Source organism: Trachurus japonicus, chromosome 21 (assembly GCF_045865225.1).
Source record: "Trachurus japonicus isolate A0001 chromosome 21, Traja_1.0".
Classification (NCBI taxonomy): domain Eukaryota; kingdom Metazoa; phylum Chordata; class Actinopteri; order Carangiformes; family Carangidae; genus Trachurus; species Trachurus japonicus.
The window spans coordinates 34,149,502-34,167,620 of record NC_140927.1 but is presented as its reverse complement, the minus strand read 5'-3'; the positions used below and the strand labels follow the sequence as shown (position 1 = coordinate 34,167,620).

Sequence of the window (18,119 nt, the reverse complement as noted above, 5' to 3'; positions counted from 1 at the left end):
TCCATCTTGTATTATCTCTCTGTCCTGATGTTGACTTGACACTGATTCCTCCACAGAGTGGACCAGGAGAGCTCAGAGGTTCCCAGTGGTCAGTCTGCCCAGCAGCATCAAACACACCTGGACTCCATATTTATGGTGAGGACATGTCCAACAGCTGCTGTTACATCTGTTGTGTTCACCATCATCTCCATGCTGCACTTTGACACCAGTGGATTGTCAGTCTGTCCAACATGGATCTGATGTTTGGCTCCATGGTTTTAGTTTGATGCTGTCACTCATAGAGTTTCTGTTCCAGCTGCTGGAGGAGAACATGGTCACTTTTGTCAAGAACGAGCTGAAGAAGATCCACAAGGCTCTGAGTCCAGATTACCCAGAATGCTCAGGGAGTCAGAGGGAGGATGAGGAGGTGTTGGACGGTGAGGATGAAGAGCAGAGGAGGAGCAGCAGAGAGGCATTAGTGAAGATCACAGTGAACTTCCTGAGGAGGATGAAGCAGGAGGAGCTGGCTGAGCGTCTGCAGAGCAGTAAGAGGATTTCTCTAAAGATTCAACATGATGGACAAATGAGACGTTCACTGACATGAACACATGGAGAGGAACATGTTCACATAGTCGTTGTTTACAGGAATTTAAATGTTATATTTTCTTATTGATCTAATTTCTTGTGTTTTCATTCAGAACATTTTGCTCCAGTTTGTCGACGTAAACACAAATCTGTCCTGAGGAAGAAGTTCCAGTGTGTGTTTGAAGGGATCGCTAAGGCAGGAAACCCAACCCTTCTGAACCAGATCTACACAGAGCTGTACATCACAGAGGGAGGGACTGGAGGGGTCAATGATGAACATGAGGTCAGACAGATTGAAACAGCGTCCAGGAAACCAGACAGACCAGAAACAACCATCAGACAAGAAGACATCTTTAAAGCCCCACCTGGAAGAGAGCGACCAATCAGAAGAGTGATGACAAAGGGAGTGGCTGGCATTGGGAAAACAGTCTTAACACAGAAGTTCACTCTGGACTGGGCTGAAGACAAAGACAACCAGGACATACACTTCACATTTCCCTTCACCTTCAGAGAGCTGAATGTGCTGAAAGAGGAAAAGTTGAGCTTGGTGGAACTTGTTCATCACTTCTTCTCTGAAACCAAAGAAGCAGGAATCTGCAGGTTTGATCAGTTCCAGGTCGTCTTCATCTTTGACGGTCTGGACGAGTGTCGACTTCCTCTGGACTTCCACAACACTGAGATCCTGACTGATGTGACAGAGTCCACCTCAGTCAACGTGCTGCTGACCAACCTCATCAGGGGGAACCTGCTTCCCTCTGCTCGCCTCTGGATAACCACACGGCCTGCAGCAGCCAATCAGATCCCTACTCAGTGTGTTGACATGGTGACAGAGGTCAGAGGGTTCACTGACCCAATGAAGGAGGAGTACTTCAGGAAGAGGTTCAGAGATGAGCAGCAGGCCAGAAAGATCATCTCCCACATCAAGACCTCACGAAGCCTCCACATCATGTGCCACATCCCAGTCTTCTGCTGGATCACTGCTACAGTTCTGGAGGAGCTGTTGAAGACCAGAGAGGGAGGAGAGCTGCCCAAGACCCTGACTGAGATGTACATCCACTTCCTGGTGGTTCATCTGAAACTGAAGAAGGTCAAGTATGATGGAGGAGCTGAGACAGATCCACACTGGAGTCCAGAGAGCAGGAAGATGATTGAGTCTCTGGGAAAACTGGCTTTTGAGCAGCTGCAGAAAGGAAACCTGATCTTCTATGAATCAGACCTGAAAGAGTGTGGCATCGATATCAGAGCAGCCTCAGTGTACTCAGGAGTGTTCACACAGATCTTTAAAGAGGAGAGAGGCCTGTACCAGGACAAGGTGTTCTGCTTCGTCCATCTGAGTGTTCAGGAGTTTCTGGCTGCTCTTCATGTCCATCTGACCTTCATCAACTCTGGACTCAACCTGATGTCACAACAACAAACAACCTCCATGAAGAAGAAGAAGACTGAAACAACAGTCAAATCTGCAGAGACAAACTTCTACCAGAGTGCTGTGGACGAGGCCTTACAGAGTCCAAATGGACACCTGGACTTGTTCCTCCGCTTCCTCCTGGGTCTTTCACTAAAGACCAATCAGAATCTCCTACGAGGTCTGATGACTCAGACAGGAAGTGACTCACAGTCCAATCAGGAAACAGTCCAGTACATCAAGAAGAAGATTGAAGAGATTCCCTCTGCAGAGAAAAGCATCAACCTGTTCCACTGTCTGAATGAACAGAATGATCGTTCTCTAGTGGAGGGGATCCAACTGTACCTAAGATCAGGACGTCTCTCCACAGATAAACTGTCTCCTGGTCAGTGGTCGGCTCTGGTCTTCATCTTACTGTCATCAGAAGAAGATCTGGACGAGTTTGACCTGAGGAAATACTCTGCTTCAGAGGAGGCTCTTCTGAGGCTGCTGCCAGTGGTCAAAGCCTCCAACAAAGCTCTGTAAGTAGAGATAGTTGGATTTATTCATCATTAGATAAAAACCCTTCTGTCTTTCAACAGAACAGATAATAAACTCCTTTCTTCTTTAATTCCTCATGATCATCTCTACAGACTGAGCGGCTGTAACCTCTCAGAGAGAAGCTGTGAAGCTCTGTCCTCAGTCCTCAGCTCCCAGTCCTCTAGTCTGAGACACCTGGACCTGAGAAACAACAACCTGCAGGACTCAGGAGTGAAGCTGCTGTCTGGTGGACTGGAGAGTCCACACTGTAGACTGGAGACTCTCAGGTGAGGATCCATCCAGCTGTTTATCTGATGCCACTTGAACACAGCAGCAGGTGTTGACAGAGGGTTCCTGTGTGTTGTTGTGTGTGTTCAGTCTGTCAGGATGTCTGGTCACAGAGGAAGGCTGTGCTTCTCTGGCCTCAGCTCTGAGCTCCAACCCCTCCCATCTGAGAGAGCTGGACCTGAGCTACAACCATCCAGGAGCCTCAGGAGTGAAGCTGCTGTCTGCTGGACTGGAGGATCCAGACTGGAGACTGGACTCTCTCAGGTATGGAGAGGCTGCTGCAGCCACACACACTGTCTGATAGAGGAGGAGGAGCTGGAACATTTTCTATGGCCCCGTTCACACCTGGTCACACCTGGTATTAACATCTGTCTCAGGTGATCCATGCATTGATGACATCAGATCCTATCACTCAGACCATATCCAGAGGTGGTGTAGGCCACAGTGAAGCTCCGCCCACTCCACTGACGTCCTCTGTCACAGTCTGACTCGTCCCAACACAGTTTATACTGAAGCCAAAATCTCAGAGTGTTTCAAACATGAGCTGTGCAGCTTTCATCAGTCACAGGGATGAACTACTGGGATCAGGAGTTTCTCCTTGTAGCATTCCCGGCTAAATGATGGTCGAACTCTCAAACTGATGGTTCACAATGTTTTATTCCTTGGACCGTATTCAATCTCACACCGTAAGAGCTATGAAAAGAAGAAAACAAAATATGTCGCGAAACACTCAGGATCTAGATCCCCCAAATCACACAGACAGTAGGCGAGGTCAGGTACAAAAAATATAACAACTTTATTAGTATTTCAATGCATTAAAATATAGTTACACAATCCCACCTGCCCAGCCCCCCCCCCCTCCCCCGGCTCTCGACCAATAACACGACAGGTAAGTTACTAAAACCACTCTAACATTGTATCCCCACTCTCCCCTTCCTTCCTGGCTAAGGATGCTGGAGGAGTAGCACCGGAAACTGACACTACAAGAAATGAACCCACACTTTTCCACTACACACACTCATTGAAGAGAGGACATTTCACAGCAAACACTTCGTTGGAATAAATCACTGCACCCGATCGTCAATTTTATAAACCCACACAAGGGGTGGGACACCCCCTTTTTCACAGCACACTATACCCAGTGAAACACCCTTATGGCACCCCCTGGCCACTAGAGGGGAGTATAGACAGTCAAAAACGAGGGTGGAATTTAGCAAGCGGTGGCACTAATTACCTATCATATAAACATTGTCATGACGAGGTGCCAGGATAGCGGCCGCTGGCTGCACAGCGGGATAAGAAAAATAAATGTCCGCTCTCGGTCGGGAGCCACGACCGAGAGAATCTAAACAATAGCCTACTGTCTCTCACTTCGCCCCGGGGCACCACCGGCGAGGTCCCGAACAGCAGGGCGACAGCACGGTTGTCCGTGATGGCGCAGCGTCTCCACGCTCCCCAAGCAGGCGGTCCAGCGATGCTCTTCCAGGGCGTCCCGAGGCCGACGGCTGCCGGGGACAAACAAAACGGAGAATCAGCAATGATCCCTTTTCTACAGGGCTTCACTCACACACACGCCACGGGGGTTGACGTTTCGACTTCCCTTCACCATGCAATAGCGAGCGTTGTAAAGGGGTCTTTCGGGCCTCGCCGCGAACGCTTCCGGCTGGTTGCAGTCCGCCCTCGGTCCTATTCTCCTCCAAACAGGCAAACAGCGGTCCCTCACCCGCTGCACCGATCCGTCCAGGGCTTCCTTCGGGCTCCCGACTCGTCCCCGTCGTCTCTGCTGGCCTGCACCAAAAACTGAATCTCCCCGTGTCTCACGCTGTTGCCTTTTCTCCTCAGGTGAGCCCCCCGGCACACCCCCCGCTCCGCCAATCACCACGGCCCCCTGGAAGGCTGGTCCTGCGGCCGACCAATCAGCAACCAGTCCTAATCTTTAGGCTCATCCAGATCAGCTGTGAACAAAAAAAAGAGTACACACCACCCCCCCCCCACAGTCTCAACAGTCCCATTACTTCCTCCATGAATTCAAGTCCCAATCAGCATCTGTCCATGTACCAAGTTATTTTAACGATCAGTCCACAACACATCAGCCCACAAAACAGCCACCTTTTCATTTTAATACAAAACCTCAGTCTACCGGCGACAAATACAGTTACCTTTACTCTTACTTGAAATTACCTTTAACTGCCTTTATCACAATCATGTAAGTTGACTTTTTATCTAATAAACTTATTGTAGACTCACAGGTTTTACTCCATGAATTTAAATACATGTATATTTTAACTGCTACGATTGATGTTACAATCATGAAGGAAAATTCACATTTTAACTGAAAGACAACCTCCCATAAAGTGCAATATAAAACAATATTTAACATGAAATTAGCATTTTTAACCGTTCGTTTTTAACTCAATAAACAGTTTTTAACTTTAGCAGACCTTATATAAAACAGACAAAATACATCCTGTTGCATTATTAAAACAACCTACGAGTTATCTTAATCTCACTTCAATACAGACCGACACGGCAACTTGACCGATGCTAATAGTAGCTACCGCTAACCACAATACGTTCCATACATGAAAATATCAACGGCGACCAAACTCGAGCCGGACATAAATATAGCATGAAATGGTAACAAAACAAACCTTGTGCCCAACCCCGGCGTCAGGGGGTCAAGGGCGGGGGGGCACTACGTGCCTCCTTGCCCCCCCATTGGCTGTCAGAGGAGCAATGAGTCTTTTTTTCCTGCTGAATTTTTTTGGGGGAGAAGTCATAATTTGTTTTGTGTGTCACATTGTATTAATTCATATTCAGTTAACTGAAATCAGTAAAATCTAAAATACAAAAAAAAAAATCCTAATGATTTAATTCATTATGGCAGATACGTCTCGGCTTGTGTCACGTGACGCGTACGTGCTGCTGCAAGTGACGCTCGGAAGTTTGTTTACATTCACACTGCCGTCTCGGAGCAGGGGGAAATGTGTAGGCTAATTAAAGACTGATATCAATGGATATTAGGAAATTCTTTTCCGACCACCGCCACCAACTAAAACTGCCTCTGGTAGGACAGAGCAGCAACCTGAGGCACGAGCGACAGCTGAGCAGGAGAACCATAACAGGTGTGTGTGTGTGTGTGTGTGTGTGCTCGCGCGTGTGTGTGCTCGCGCTGCGTGTGTACATGCTGTAAAAGGCTTTATTCTATAATCATAGAAGGCTGAAAATCTCAGGACACAATTATTCAGCAGTATAAAGCTAAAGCATGTGTGGGTCTTATATTAATATCTGACAGTAGCCACAGCTATCAACATAAAGATGAAAATAGGGCAGAAGTTTGGAAGGAGACAGTGAGCTCCATGGTGAAGCAGAGGAATCAGGCCCTAGAAGGCTGGTCCAGGGCTCTCCAGCCACAGCTCCCCAGACCAGTTTAATACACTCTAGCCATTTTTGCCATTACAATGATAGGAACCCCAGTCAGTAGGCTACTGAATCAGTTTTTTTTTTTTTTTTTTTAATCTGAAGCAATGTTGTCTTTTCCCCCTGTTTCTCCTCAGAGTGCACCAGAATGCCTCATTTAGCCTATGTGTTAAAAAAATGTTTTTCTGGGGGACTGCCCCCAGACCCCCCTATTGCAAGTGGTGTGTGTGTGTGTGTGCTTGTGAAGGGGGGGGGCGACACTCTATTAGATAGTAAATAAATATTTTTAAAAAGTGCGCCCCCCTGAAAAGATGTAATGCCCCCCCTTTGATTTGGTTCTGCAGCCGGGGCTGCTTGTGCCCCTTATCAGCCAGGTGCTAGGGCGTTTCATGTGAGTTAGGCACACTTTGCTTGCTTTTAGCATTGAAGACACACTCTTAGCCTTGCAGACACACTTTTCTTACTGCCGGTGTTACAAATCAACTGGTTTCCACGTTAACTGGTGACTTTTGTTTACAAATGTTGGGCCGTTGCCAGATGCTCCGATCACGGAGAGAAGATGTAGGTGACCTCGCGAATGCCTGAATGAATGAATCTGTTGATCTCTCGCTCCACCTCATTAATCCAAGTATGGTGCTTCATGTTGTGCATTACAATTGTGGGATCCGAAATAGTGGACACAATAACATGTATTCATTTTCAAATAAAATCAATTACAAAAAAAAAAAAAAAGTCAGCCAACACGGGGTTCGAACCGAGTCTGCCACCGACTGCAAAACCGTAACGCTATACGTTATCCACTACACTACCTCTTTCCAGTGTCTTAGCGAGTTACAAGGTCGTGCTGCTGTAGAGAATAAAATGACGTGAGTAGTCGTGGCTGTCAGAACAACACCACGGCCAAATTAACTTGTGACCACTGTTATTGCAATGATACCGCTTTGCAACTCCAGCTTGTTGCACCTCTGAAAAACATTTCACGATGATCAAGATCAAGTCTGGTGAAGATGGTCGAGGAATATCACGCATTTGATGTTTCAGACAAACAAAGAGTATGTTTATTGGTCGTCATTTCCAAACAGCTCATATTTCCTTTGAATGTAGGCTACTACAAATAATGTAAAAAATAAATTAAAATAAAATGAAATAAAATAAAAATGATATTGTGCATTTTGTGTACATTTATTACTATCTTTAAAGATGAGACCATCATGCCATTATATCATAAGATTAAAAAAAAATATGACAGATTGTTATTTTCACAACAGTCATTTCACTACATCACGTTTTTGGAGGTGACTCAGCTATTTGTATGTCAAATGTCATTTCCAACATGTGCAGTCATTTCCACCACACATTGCCATTTCCATCACAACACACATTTTCACATAAAATTAATTTTAAAAAAATACATCAATTTGCAGTTCTGGAAATTATGCAGCTGACATTTCTATAAAAGCTCTGAAAAATTGGTAATTTTCATAATTTTGTTTGGAAAAACTTTTTCGTGGTGTGATGAAAACGATCTTTCCACATAATGACTTAAATATCAAAAATCTTATATTATCTAAATAATGACAGACCCTACTACTCTGCTCGATTTCAAATTGTTTTATTTACATACTTGCTTCAACATGATTTACAACAAACATTGTTAAACGTGTCCAAAACATCAAATGCTTGATTTTCCTCGAGCATCACCAACTCGTTGCAATAACAGTGGTCACAAGTTAATTTGGCCCGTGGTGACTGTTTTGACAGCCATGACTATACACGTCTCAACAGTCATCACATGGTCTTGTGGCAACCATGTCACCTGTAAGGACGTAGTGTAATGGGTAAGCACGGGTTCATACATTTTCCAGCTGGTGATAGACTCGGTTCGAATCCCATTACAAGATTTTTTTTTTTTTTCAAATTTTATTTGAGAATCCTATACACAATATTGTGTCCAGCATTTCGGGTCCCACACTTGTAATGCACAACATGAAGCATCATGCTTGGATTAATGAGGTGGAGCGAGAGATCAACAGATTCATTCATTCAGGCATTCGCGAGGTCACCTACATCTTCTCTCCGTGATCGGAGCATCTGGCAACGGCCCAACATTTGTAAACAAAAGTCACCAGTTAACGTGGAAACCAGTTGATTTGTAACACCGGTAAAGTCCGAAGCACCGGATGTGTACGAGGTCTCGGCGAGACGCTTTCAAAATAAAAGCACTGAATATCCGTCTGCTTGATATATAAAAAATAAAAGCCTGGCTTTAAAGAATGTTACTAAGTAAACATAAAAACACATTTATAAAAATACTATGCTCATATTAAAGGTCATTTACACTCCTCCTGATGACTTCAGTGTCTCATCATGACTCACTGTGTCATATTCAGGAGAAGAGATGTCAGTGATGAAAGCAGCTGTTGGCAGCTGTGCTCTGAGTCTCTCCAGATGTTTGGATCAGACTTTATTTCAGAGTGTATCAGGAAACATTTCAGCTGCAGCTGGTTGAACTGCTCCTGAACCAACAGAGTGTTTGACCTGAACAGTCCCAGAGACTGTAGACACCTGTTGAGTGTGGACACACTAACAACAGCACAGCAACAAGAATCAAAGCATGTCCACTGCTCAGAGACATTCGTCTCCCAGCGTCTCCAACCAAGGAGGAAATAAGAGACAGAAACCAGGCGGCACCATCAGGTCTCTGTCTGGTCAGATATTGATGATCAATAATCAGCTCAGTCTCTCTGAGATCCTGGTCTTGTCCTGATGAGATGTGTTGTTGTGTTGAGGAGACAGTCAATCACAGTCTGACATCCAGATGTCCTCACTGTCCAGAGGCCTGGAGCTGGCAATTAGAAGAAAGTGAGTGTATAGTCCAGGCAATTTAGCTCATTTTGGACCCAAAAATAGAAATAATTGTCACAGAAGGTTTTTCACCATACATCATTTCTATGAGGTGTCTAGAACAACACACTAAAAGTCCTAAGAAATCCTAGTTGGGGAAATATGTTTAATTTGCATCATTATTTACTGTATAAAGTCTATGGTGCCGACAACAATAGATAGATAGATAGATAGATAGATAGATAGATAGATAGATAGATAGATAGATAGATAGATAGATAGATAGATAGATAGATAGAACTTTATTCATCCCGAAGGAAATTATTGGGCCAGGCCGCTCCAGAGAAAAACACTTAAAGAAAATAAATAGGATACAAGGAGGAAAATATATGACAAAATATATCCTGCAATGTCTAGACAATATACACAACAAAGGAGCAACCTAGATATAAGTTAAAAGTTAAAATACAGTGCAACATTAATTTAAAAAAGTGCTATAATACAAAGTCCGAAAAACACAATCTAAGAATTAGATATGTTATTGTGTATGTTTTATGTTCCCCTCCCAGCAAAGGGTGAGGAATTGTACAATCTGATTGCCACAGGGAGGAAAGACCTCCTGTGGCGTTCTGTAGTGCACTTAGGTGGTCGCAGTCTCTGGCTGAAGGAGCTCTGGCAGGATGCCAGTGTGGCATGCAGAGGGTGAGAGGTGTTGTCCATGTTTAGCAGCTTCGTCAGCATCCTCCGCTCAGCCACCTCCACCACAGACTCCAGCTCTACTCCCAGGACAGAACCAGCTTTCCTGATGACCTTGTTGAGCCTGTTGACGTCGGCTGCCTTCAACCTGCTTCCCCAGCAAACCACAGCATAAAAAAAGACACTTGCAACCACTGAGTTGTAGAACATCTGCAGCATAGTGCTGCAGACGTTAAATGACCTGAGCCTCCTAAGAAAATAAAGTCTGCTCTGTCACTGTGATCAGATGGTTTCTATTAGAGCTCCTTCATCCACTCACTGCTGCTGTGGCTCCTGTGGAAACCTGCTCACAGCCTCATTCTTCAGCTTCCTGTGGAGTTTTCTTCAGACAAACACAAGTTGTGTTCACACTCAGTGTTTCTCACTACACTCACTGGGTCTCATTCATGAAACGTGAGTAAATCTGTGTGTAGATTTGCACATAAAAGCTCACGTTACTGAAACTCTACTCCGGATTCATGAACGGTGCGGGAAACTCAGATTTGATCGTAAACACGTGTGTAACTTCATGAATGCCAACCCATCGTAAACTAACAACACGCCCCCGGTGATCAGCAATTAGCATAGATCTCCATACATGAACAGCCATATAAGGAGATCCTGACCACCATATTAGGAGGTAGGTGCATCCTGTTCACCTGCGGCCATGACGCAAACGAGGAAAGAGGGAGAGAGAGAAAAAAAGAGAGAGATCACGGATCGAAGTCATTTTGGGTGAAGTGGAGTCCAGAAAAAATATTTAATTAGTAGTGGTGTGACTGGGACAGGTAATCAAAGGCTGGAGGGAAGTAACAGATTTAATGAATTAAAGCAGAAGTAAGCGATCCGGTCGTTTTCGCTAATGCTGCGTTCCAGGTAGGCTTTTGAAATCGTAAATTACAGCTTCAAGTCACAACTTATGACTTTGTAGCGTTTCAGGAAACCCACTCGTGTTTCTCCGACCTGTTTTACCGGTGAAAGTCACTATAACGGCCACTCGTAACTTCTGACCCGTGAACTCGTACCAGATCGAACTGGTACCACTTCACGGTCGGAAAAATACGAGTTTCCTTGAACGCACCATAACAGTCCTCGTCCCTACGTCGCCACATTCACGGCGTTCCTTGGCTGCACACACAGCCCTGCATGCCGTTCTCTCTCCTCATTGGATAAAAACTGTAGGATACGATAAATGTTTTCTCCTGGGCTCAGAACAGAGCAGAGTGACTGACAGACCCGTGTTTCAGACCAAACACTCTATAGAAGTGATTGCTGCCGGAAGATATAACTATTTAAGACTTATGTTAACACAAATATATCACTTACTTCTGCTTTAAGTATCCTTGGTTTTTTAAAGAACCGTTTAAGACGTAAAACCAGAATAGTTCGATATGAAACATAAAAAAAAAAAAACACACAACTACAGAGCTACAGCAGCGACGGGAGGAGGAGGCTCTTCACAGCCTCAGCTGTAGAGGAGCATGGTTGTATCAACACATGAAGTTATATAGGCAGGTTATATTGTTACAGAAGCACCAGCCGTCTGTCACAGCTCCATCCAAACCGGTGCCGACTGCGCTGCTGTGCAGGGTGAAGTGTGCATCCACCAAGCGTGTAGGCTAGCAACACAAAAAAGTTTTTCCGGTTTTATATCAGATTATTTTCATCATAAAATGGAGCCTTGACGTGTTTGTGCGTGTCCGATCCCTAAAACGTCTCTCTCTCCAAATATTTCTAATTGTTTGTCATGTTTAAATTACGTGTTTCAAAGGCGTCGGCGTATTTTGAACATGAGAGAGAGTAATACAGATTAAAATTGTAATTTTCAACAGTGACAAGCAGTATTTATTTGCATTCCTACATTTACACAAGCGCTACACACAGTCCGGAGCAGGTGTAGATTTTGTGAGTAGCTACGAAAAAATCAGCGCTACTAAAAGATTGATGAATGCGGAAATCCACGTAAATTTGCGCTGCTCAGGGTTTACACACAAATCCATGCTGCTCACGTTTCATGAATGAGACCCACTGTGTGTTTCACTGAGCTCTAACAAACGTGTTGAGTGTGTTTCCTTCCTCATCAAACACTGAAACCACACTGCAAAAATTCAAAATCTTACCAAGAATATTTGTCTTATTTCTAGTCAAAATAAATCTAATTATACTTAAAATAAGACTCATCACATTTAAAAAGTAGTTTGTTTTTAGACACTTTTTAATTTTTTCAAGCAAATTTTCCACTTTAAATATGTAGAAAAATCTGATAGTGGAGCAAGTTTTTCTTTCTTATTACAAGCACAAAAAACTTGCTTTCACTGGCAGATTTTTCTACTTATTTTCTGATTTTGAGTTTTTGCAGTGCATCCACTGCTCACAGCTGCACTCTTCTTCTTTCCTGGTGCATTGTGGGATATCTGGGCTGGTCAGCTCCACCTGTTGTGTCTTCATCTTCTTTGCTGTGATGTGTGTTTGTGCAGCTTGAGAGTCAGAGAGTGAAAGTGTGTGTCTCACACTGCAGTGACATCAGATGGAGAAAAGACATGATGAAGTGTTTCCTCCTGGTCTCCTCCTGCTCTGTATCATCACTAGATAAAGACTCCAGCTCCTTCTTCTCTGTGCTCAGTGTTCATCCAGACATACCAGCCTCCATGTGAACACAGTGATAAAACAGTGTGTGTGTGAGAGCCATGTAATGTCCATGTGTGCATGCTGACAGAGAAGGTGCTGCTCTGACCCCCCTCCTCCTTTCAGGGTGGAGCCTGCTGGAGTCCCATGGTTGACACCAGGTCTGAGGAAGTGTAAGTCTGTTTTTACTTTGATTCATGGAAACGAGGGATGCACATGTTGAACCGTTTAACCGATAACCGATAACAAGAACTTTGACCGATTAATACTATCAGTTATTTATTTATTAGCTCCTTGTCATCAACTCATGGGGGCGTGTCGACACGTGCAGATTTCCACGTGCCTTCAGTCATATTTTGCAGTAAAAAGTTCCACAGGAGGACTGACAGTATGTGCAGCAGCCCCCATGAAGGAAGATCAGACCATAAATGTAGCTACACAGACATAGATGTGAATCACCGTAACAACGGCGCTGAAAAACAATGAAAAAAGTAAATAAAAGAGGAGGCTGATGCAGCTCTCCTGCAGCTCCACAGAGGAGCTCTGCTGCTCCTTCAGTCTGGTGTTTGGCTGCACTTGAATGAATTCATTTATTTAAAACAGGGACAATGCACAAAAAAACATTCATCTTGTAAAACAAGAAGAGCTGCTTTGAGCCAGGTTATAGCAACAATTGCTAATTTCCGCCTGTAGTCCCTGGGCAGGTAAAGTGCTAAACAGATACAATATTAAGATTAATTGAAATAAGACATAATAACCATAATATTTAAAAAATTGACAGAATGCACTAATAAAAGCAGGGAAACAAGAGCGCCAAATCATAAAGTGCACAATAGGGACTAACAGCACATACACTCTCTCTCACTCTCATCACACATTCAAACACATACACATACAATACACAGATAACAATCATCCTCCTCTAATAACCACACAAACTCATAGCCAGACACATACACACACTCACATAATACTCAACAATGTGTGCAAACTTGCTTACTTAGTAACCAGCGCTTTGACAAGCATGAGAATGTGTGAGGATTTGTACATAGAATAAGTTGTGTGGGAAGGACATTCCACTGACTCATGGCCACACAGGAAAAAGAAGAGCTGCCAAACTGAGTTCTACGTTGAGGAATACTACACTCACCCCTCGTAACAGATCTAGTTAGATGTACTGTGTTACTTTGTAACTAAAACAGTTCAACATTGGACGATCTAACCTCCATATGAGAGATCAGCTGAGACAGAGCAGAGTGGATGTGGCACTGATCAGCTGTCACAGCCCTAGAGTCATAGCAGTAGGTTCGTTACCTTTAATTGTCGGTGCGAGCTGTTTTTAGAACGGCGGAGCAGAGCCGTGAGAGTTGTTTTAGAGGGAAATACAGAGACTGCTTGATGAAAAACTGTCCCTGAAGGCAACGTGCATCAGCGGTTTTGCATGAATTTCCCTCTAAAACAACTCTGTGTGGTAACGTTGTGTTATTATCTCATAGCGTGGTGAATGTGCAGCTCACAACTTGTCCACCAGAGCGTTGTGGAGTTGTTGAATTGTGTATTTGATGAGTTTGATGAGGGAAACCAAGAAATCCCATAATGAGCCTCCGTAGCGTAGCTCTGAGCAGCTCACGGCTCTGCTCCGCCGTTCTAAAAATAGCTTGCACCGACAATTAAAGGTAACGAACCTACTGCTATGACTATAGGGATTATGGCAATGGGCCAAATTTGCCAAAATGTTGAACTGTCCCTTTAATGGCTAAAAAAAAAAATGGAGCGTCGTAATCTTATCAGTTAACGGTTAATAATCGGTTAACGGGCGTCGGTTATCGGTCAGAAAAAAAATTCAAAATGTGCATCCCTACTGGAAACAAAGCAGCACATTCAACCATCTTCACACTGTCACATCACTGACCTCATGAGTCTTCATCAAACTGTCAATAACTGATCAATGATCAATAACTGCAGCTGTGTCTTGTTCTCTCCATCAGATTCCTGTCCACTCACAATCGACACAAACACAGTGCACACAAAGATCAAACTGTCTGACAACAACAGGAAGGCAACACGTGTGAAGGAGCATCAGTCATATCCTGATCATCCAGACAGATTTGACTACTGGCCTCAGCTGCTGTGTTCAACTGGTCTGACTGGTCGCTGCTACTGGGAGGTCGAGAGGAGAGGAGAGGTTTATATATCAGTGAGTTACAGAGGAATCAGCAGGAAAGGAGACAGTGAAGACTGTAGGTTTGGAAGGAACGATCAGTCCTGGAGTCTGTACTGCTATGATGGTGGTTACAGAGTCTGGCACAATAACAGATCAACACGTATCACCTCCTCCTCCTCCTCCTCCTCCTCCTCCTCCTCTTCCTCCTCCTCCTCCTCCTCCTCTGTCTCTAACAGAGTAGCAGTGTATGTGGACTGTCCTGCTGGCTCTCTGTCCTTCTACAGAGTCTCCTCTGACTCACTGATCCACCTCTACACCTTCAACACCACCTTCACTCAACCTCTCTATCCTGGGTTTAGACTCTACAGGTCCAGTCCTGATTCGTCAGTGAGTCTGTGTTGAGTGAAGCAGAGTCTCCTCCTGTCACAGAAACCTTCTCTCTGTTGAACAGACAGTTCAGTCTCTACACGTCTGTCTCTGTCTCTCACTCACGTCGTCTTCACAGGACAGAGATGAACACAGTTTAATAATGAACTCATCAGCGTCATGGCAACAGAAAAATCACTGGGACCTGAAAAACAAGAAGAAGTTTATGAGAATCACTGAGAAGAGTTTAAAAAACCAACTGATTTACAGTAATCCATGAATGTAAATAATCTGATGTGAAATAAACAACAACGTGATGTAATGAAGAACCAGTAAATAAATGAATTATATCGGCATCAACGTCTTATTCTGAAATTGTTCACTGCTGCCAATGTGTGACTTTTACTTTGTAGAATGTTTATCGGTTGTTTTTTCTCTAGTTGTTAAAGGGATAGTTCACCCCAATGGATACTACTTTTCTTCATCCAAAAAGACACACCAAAAAACATCCAAATACCTCCATGCTGCTCGTATGTAACGTCCCTCTTGTATTGAAGCCCTGACATGAGAAATTGTTGTGAAAATAATTAAACAAGTCTGTATATTAAGCTTGTTTGTAGCGGAAGCTCCCAGTGTCTCAGTTCACTGCTCTTCCTGTGTCACCGCTGGAACAATTTCTCATGTCGGGCGTTGCCTTCAGGGACAGTTTTTCATCAAGCAGCAGTCTCTGTATTTACCGATCTGGAGTTTTGGAGCGTTCTGGTCCAAAGCCACAAGGGAACAGAGGAAGAACATGGCTGTGGAAGAGGTCTCACTAAGTGGAGCGGGACCACTTCTGCATCAAGGCCGTGTCCCACAGGGCAAACAAGGAGCATGGACCCTCTGGGAGGACACCGTCGACAGGGCGGTAACATGGGCAGACATCTGGCCAACTCCACAGTCACGGCTCAGCTTCCTAGTGAGAGCAGCGTAGGACACCCTGCCGTGTCCCCGAAAACCTCTCCGATGGTCTGGAAGCGAGGAGAAGAGCCCCCTGTGCAGCAAAGTCCACGCAGGCCTCCAACACTCTGAATGTGAGAGTCCACACTGATACTCTCTGTTTCTGCAGGCAGGTCAGGGTTCAGCATCTGTGTCCGTCTGTTACAGATATGAGCACTAGTAGCCGACTGCATCACTGGCTTCTCATAACAAGCAATGGAGCAAAAAGAGCAGCACATCTTTATATATGCACTGCAAAAATTCAAAATCTTACCAAGAATATTTGTCTTATTTCTAGTCAAAATGTAATTTCTAGTCAAAATAAATCTCATTCTACTTAAAGTAAGACTCATCACATTTAAATGTAGCTTGTTTTTAGATACTTTTTAATTTTTTCAAGCAAATTTTCCACTTTAAATAAGTAGAAAATTCTGATAGTGGAGCAAGTTTTTCTTTCTAATTACAAGCACATGCTTTCACTGGCAGATTTTTCTACTTATTTCAAGTGAAAACTAGATAAAGTAGCATTTCCTGATGGAAATGGTGTGACTGCTGAAAGCAGCTGAACGCTGTTGCAGAATTAGCAAATAGTGCAAGCAGTGATCACCATTCAAATGGTTGACCAAGGTAGGTATCGAACCCACAACCTCATGGTCAGCAGACTTTCACTCTGCCTCTAGGCCACAGTGTACACACAGTTACAGAGACTGTTGTCTGTTGATGAACTGCACTCTGTCTCACTCTGAAGTTAACGAGCCCAAAGCTGTAGTTCCAGTGCAAATCAATCTTAGTGCAGTGGTATAAACAAGAAACATGTTAACACAAACCAAGATTGAAAGAGGTAAAGAGAATAGGTGGGGGCGCATATGTATTATCAAGTTTGATCATGTGACCAGACCAAGTGGTATTGGTTAAAGTTCAAAGTGGCTGACACACTAAGAAGATTGCTCAGGTGGGATTTGAACCTGTGACCTTGTGGTTGGATGGCAGGAACCTTATCCAGTAGGCCATTCCAACACTTCTGATGAAGTAGAGGTTGAGACATTGATGAATGTGAGATTTTTCAATGATGCTTAAAGCAGAAGTAAGTGATATATTTGTGTTAATATAAGTCTTAAATAGTTAGGCTATATCTTCCGACAGCAATCACTTCTATAGAGTGTTTGGACCGAAACACGGGTCTGTCAGTCACTCTGCTCTGCTCTGAGCCCAGGAGAAAACTTTTATCGTATCCTACAGTTTTTATCCAATGAGGAGAGAGAACGGCATGCAGGGCTGTGTGTGCAGCCATGGGACGCCGTGACGTAGGGACGAGGACTGTTATGGTGCGTTCAAGGAAACTCGTATTTTTCCGACCGTGAAGTCGTACCAGTTCGATCTGGTACGAGTTCACGGGTCGGAAGTTACGAGTGGCCGTTATAGTGACTTTCACCAGTAAAACAGGTCGGAAAAACACGAGTGGGTTGCCTGAAACGCTACAAAGTCGTAAGTTGTGACTTGAAGCTGTAATTTACGATTTCAAAAGCCTGCCTGGAACGCAGCATTAGCGAAAACGGCCGGACCACTTACTTCTGCTTTAAAGTCCCACTCCCGCGACCCTTTTCGGCCATTTTAAAACCAGCTCATTAGCCATGCACATTAGCAATTCACCTCTGGGGGGTGGGCGGAGACTGCGCTGTTTTGCACCCGCCCAGCCAGCTCCTCGCACCCCACCCCCCGGTTGCTGACAGCTGGACATTGTACAATTACAGATTCAGCGCATTTAGTGTAAAACTCCACACTGGGGTTCGATCCCAGACTGGAGCATAGTCCTTGCTCACAGTGCAAGCTGCTCTACCAGATGAGCTATACCTATTATACGTTGACAGCTACACCGAGCTGTCAAGCCTTTCACCTCTGAGCCAGATGAAGAACGGGGCGGCAGCTTGTAGCACTAGTGCCCTCCCCTGGAGCTGTGACACGTCAGCTCCAGTCTCCCTGAAACTGCCAGTTTGCGTCTGCCATTGGTTCACAGCAGTTTGAAGGCAGAAAAACTCAGAAATGCAATTTTGCACTTCCTTTTCTGCTGATATGTGCTTTAACACAAGAAAAATGCCACAGGAACATGTGAAAAGCTCAAAAAACACGATTTTCACGGGAGTGGGTCTTTAAAAAAGCATCATAAATGAGCCATTAGAAGTTTGTCTACAAATCAGAATTTGAATGAAGTCTCTA

The 18,119-nt window shown here is 44.3% G+C and overlaps 2 protein-coding genes across 2 annotated transcripts; both read left to right on the top strand.

Moving 5' to 3' along the window:
• Positions 1-3,738, top strand: LOC146965665 (protein NLRC3-like). The gene is made up of 5 exons (XM_085765085.1): positions 1-135; positions 296-524; positions 678-2,487; positions 2,599-2,772; positions 3,723-3,738. Exons 1-5 carry the CDS (start codon positions 133-135, stop codon positions 3,736-3,738), a joined length of 2,232 nt encoding a protein of 743 aa, XP_085621211.1. The 5' UTR covers positions 1-132.
• A 10,510-nt stretch (positions 3,739-14,248) lies between these two features.
• On the top strand, positions 14,249-14,963 carry LOC146965664 (neoverrucotoxin subunit beta-like). Its single transcript, XM_085765083.1, has one exon. The coding sequence runs from the start codon at positions 14,346-14,348 to the stop codon at positions 14,961-14,963; it is 618 nt and encodes a 205-aa protein (XP_085621209.1). The 5' UTR covers positions 14,249-14,345.
• The last annotated feature ends 3,156 nt before the right edge of the window (positions 14,964-18,119 follow it).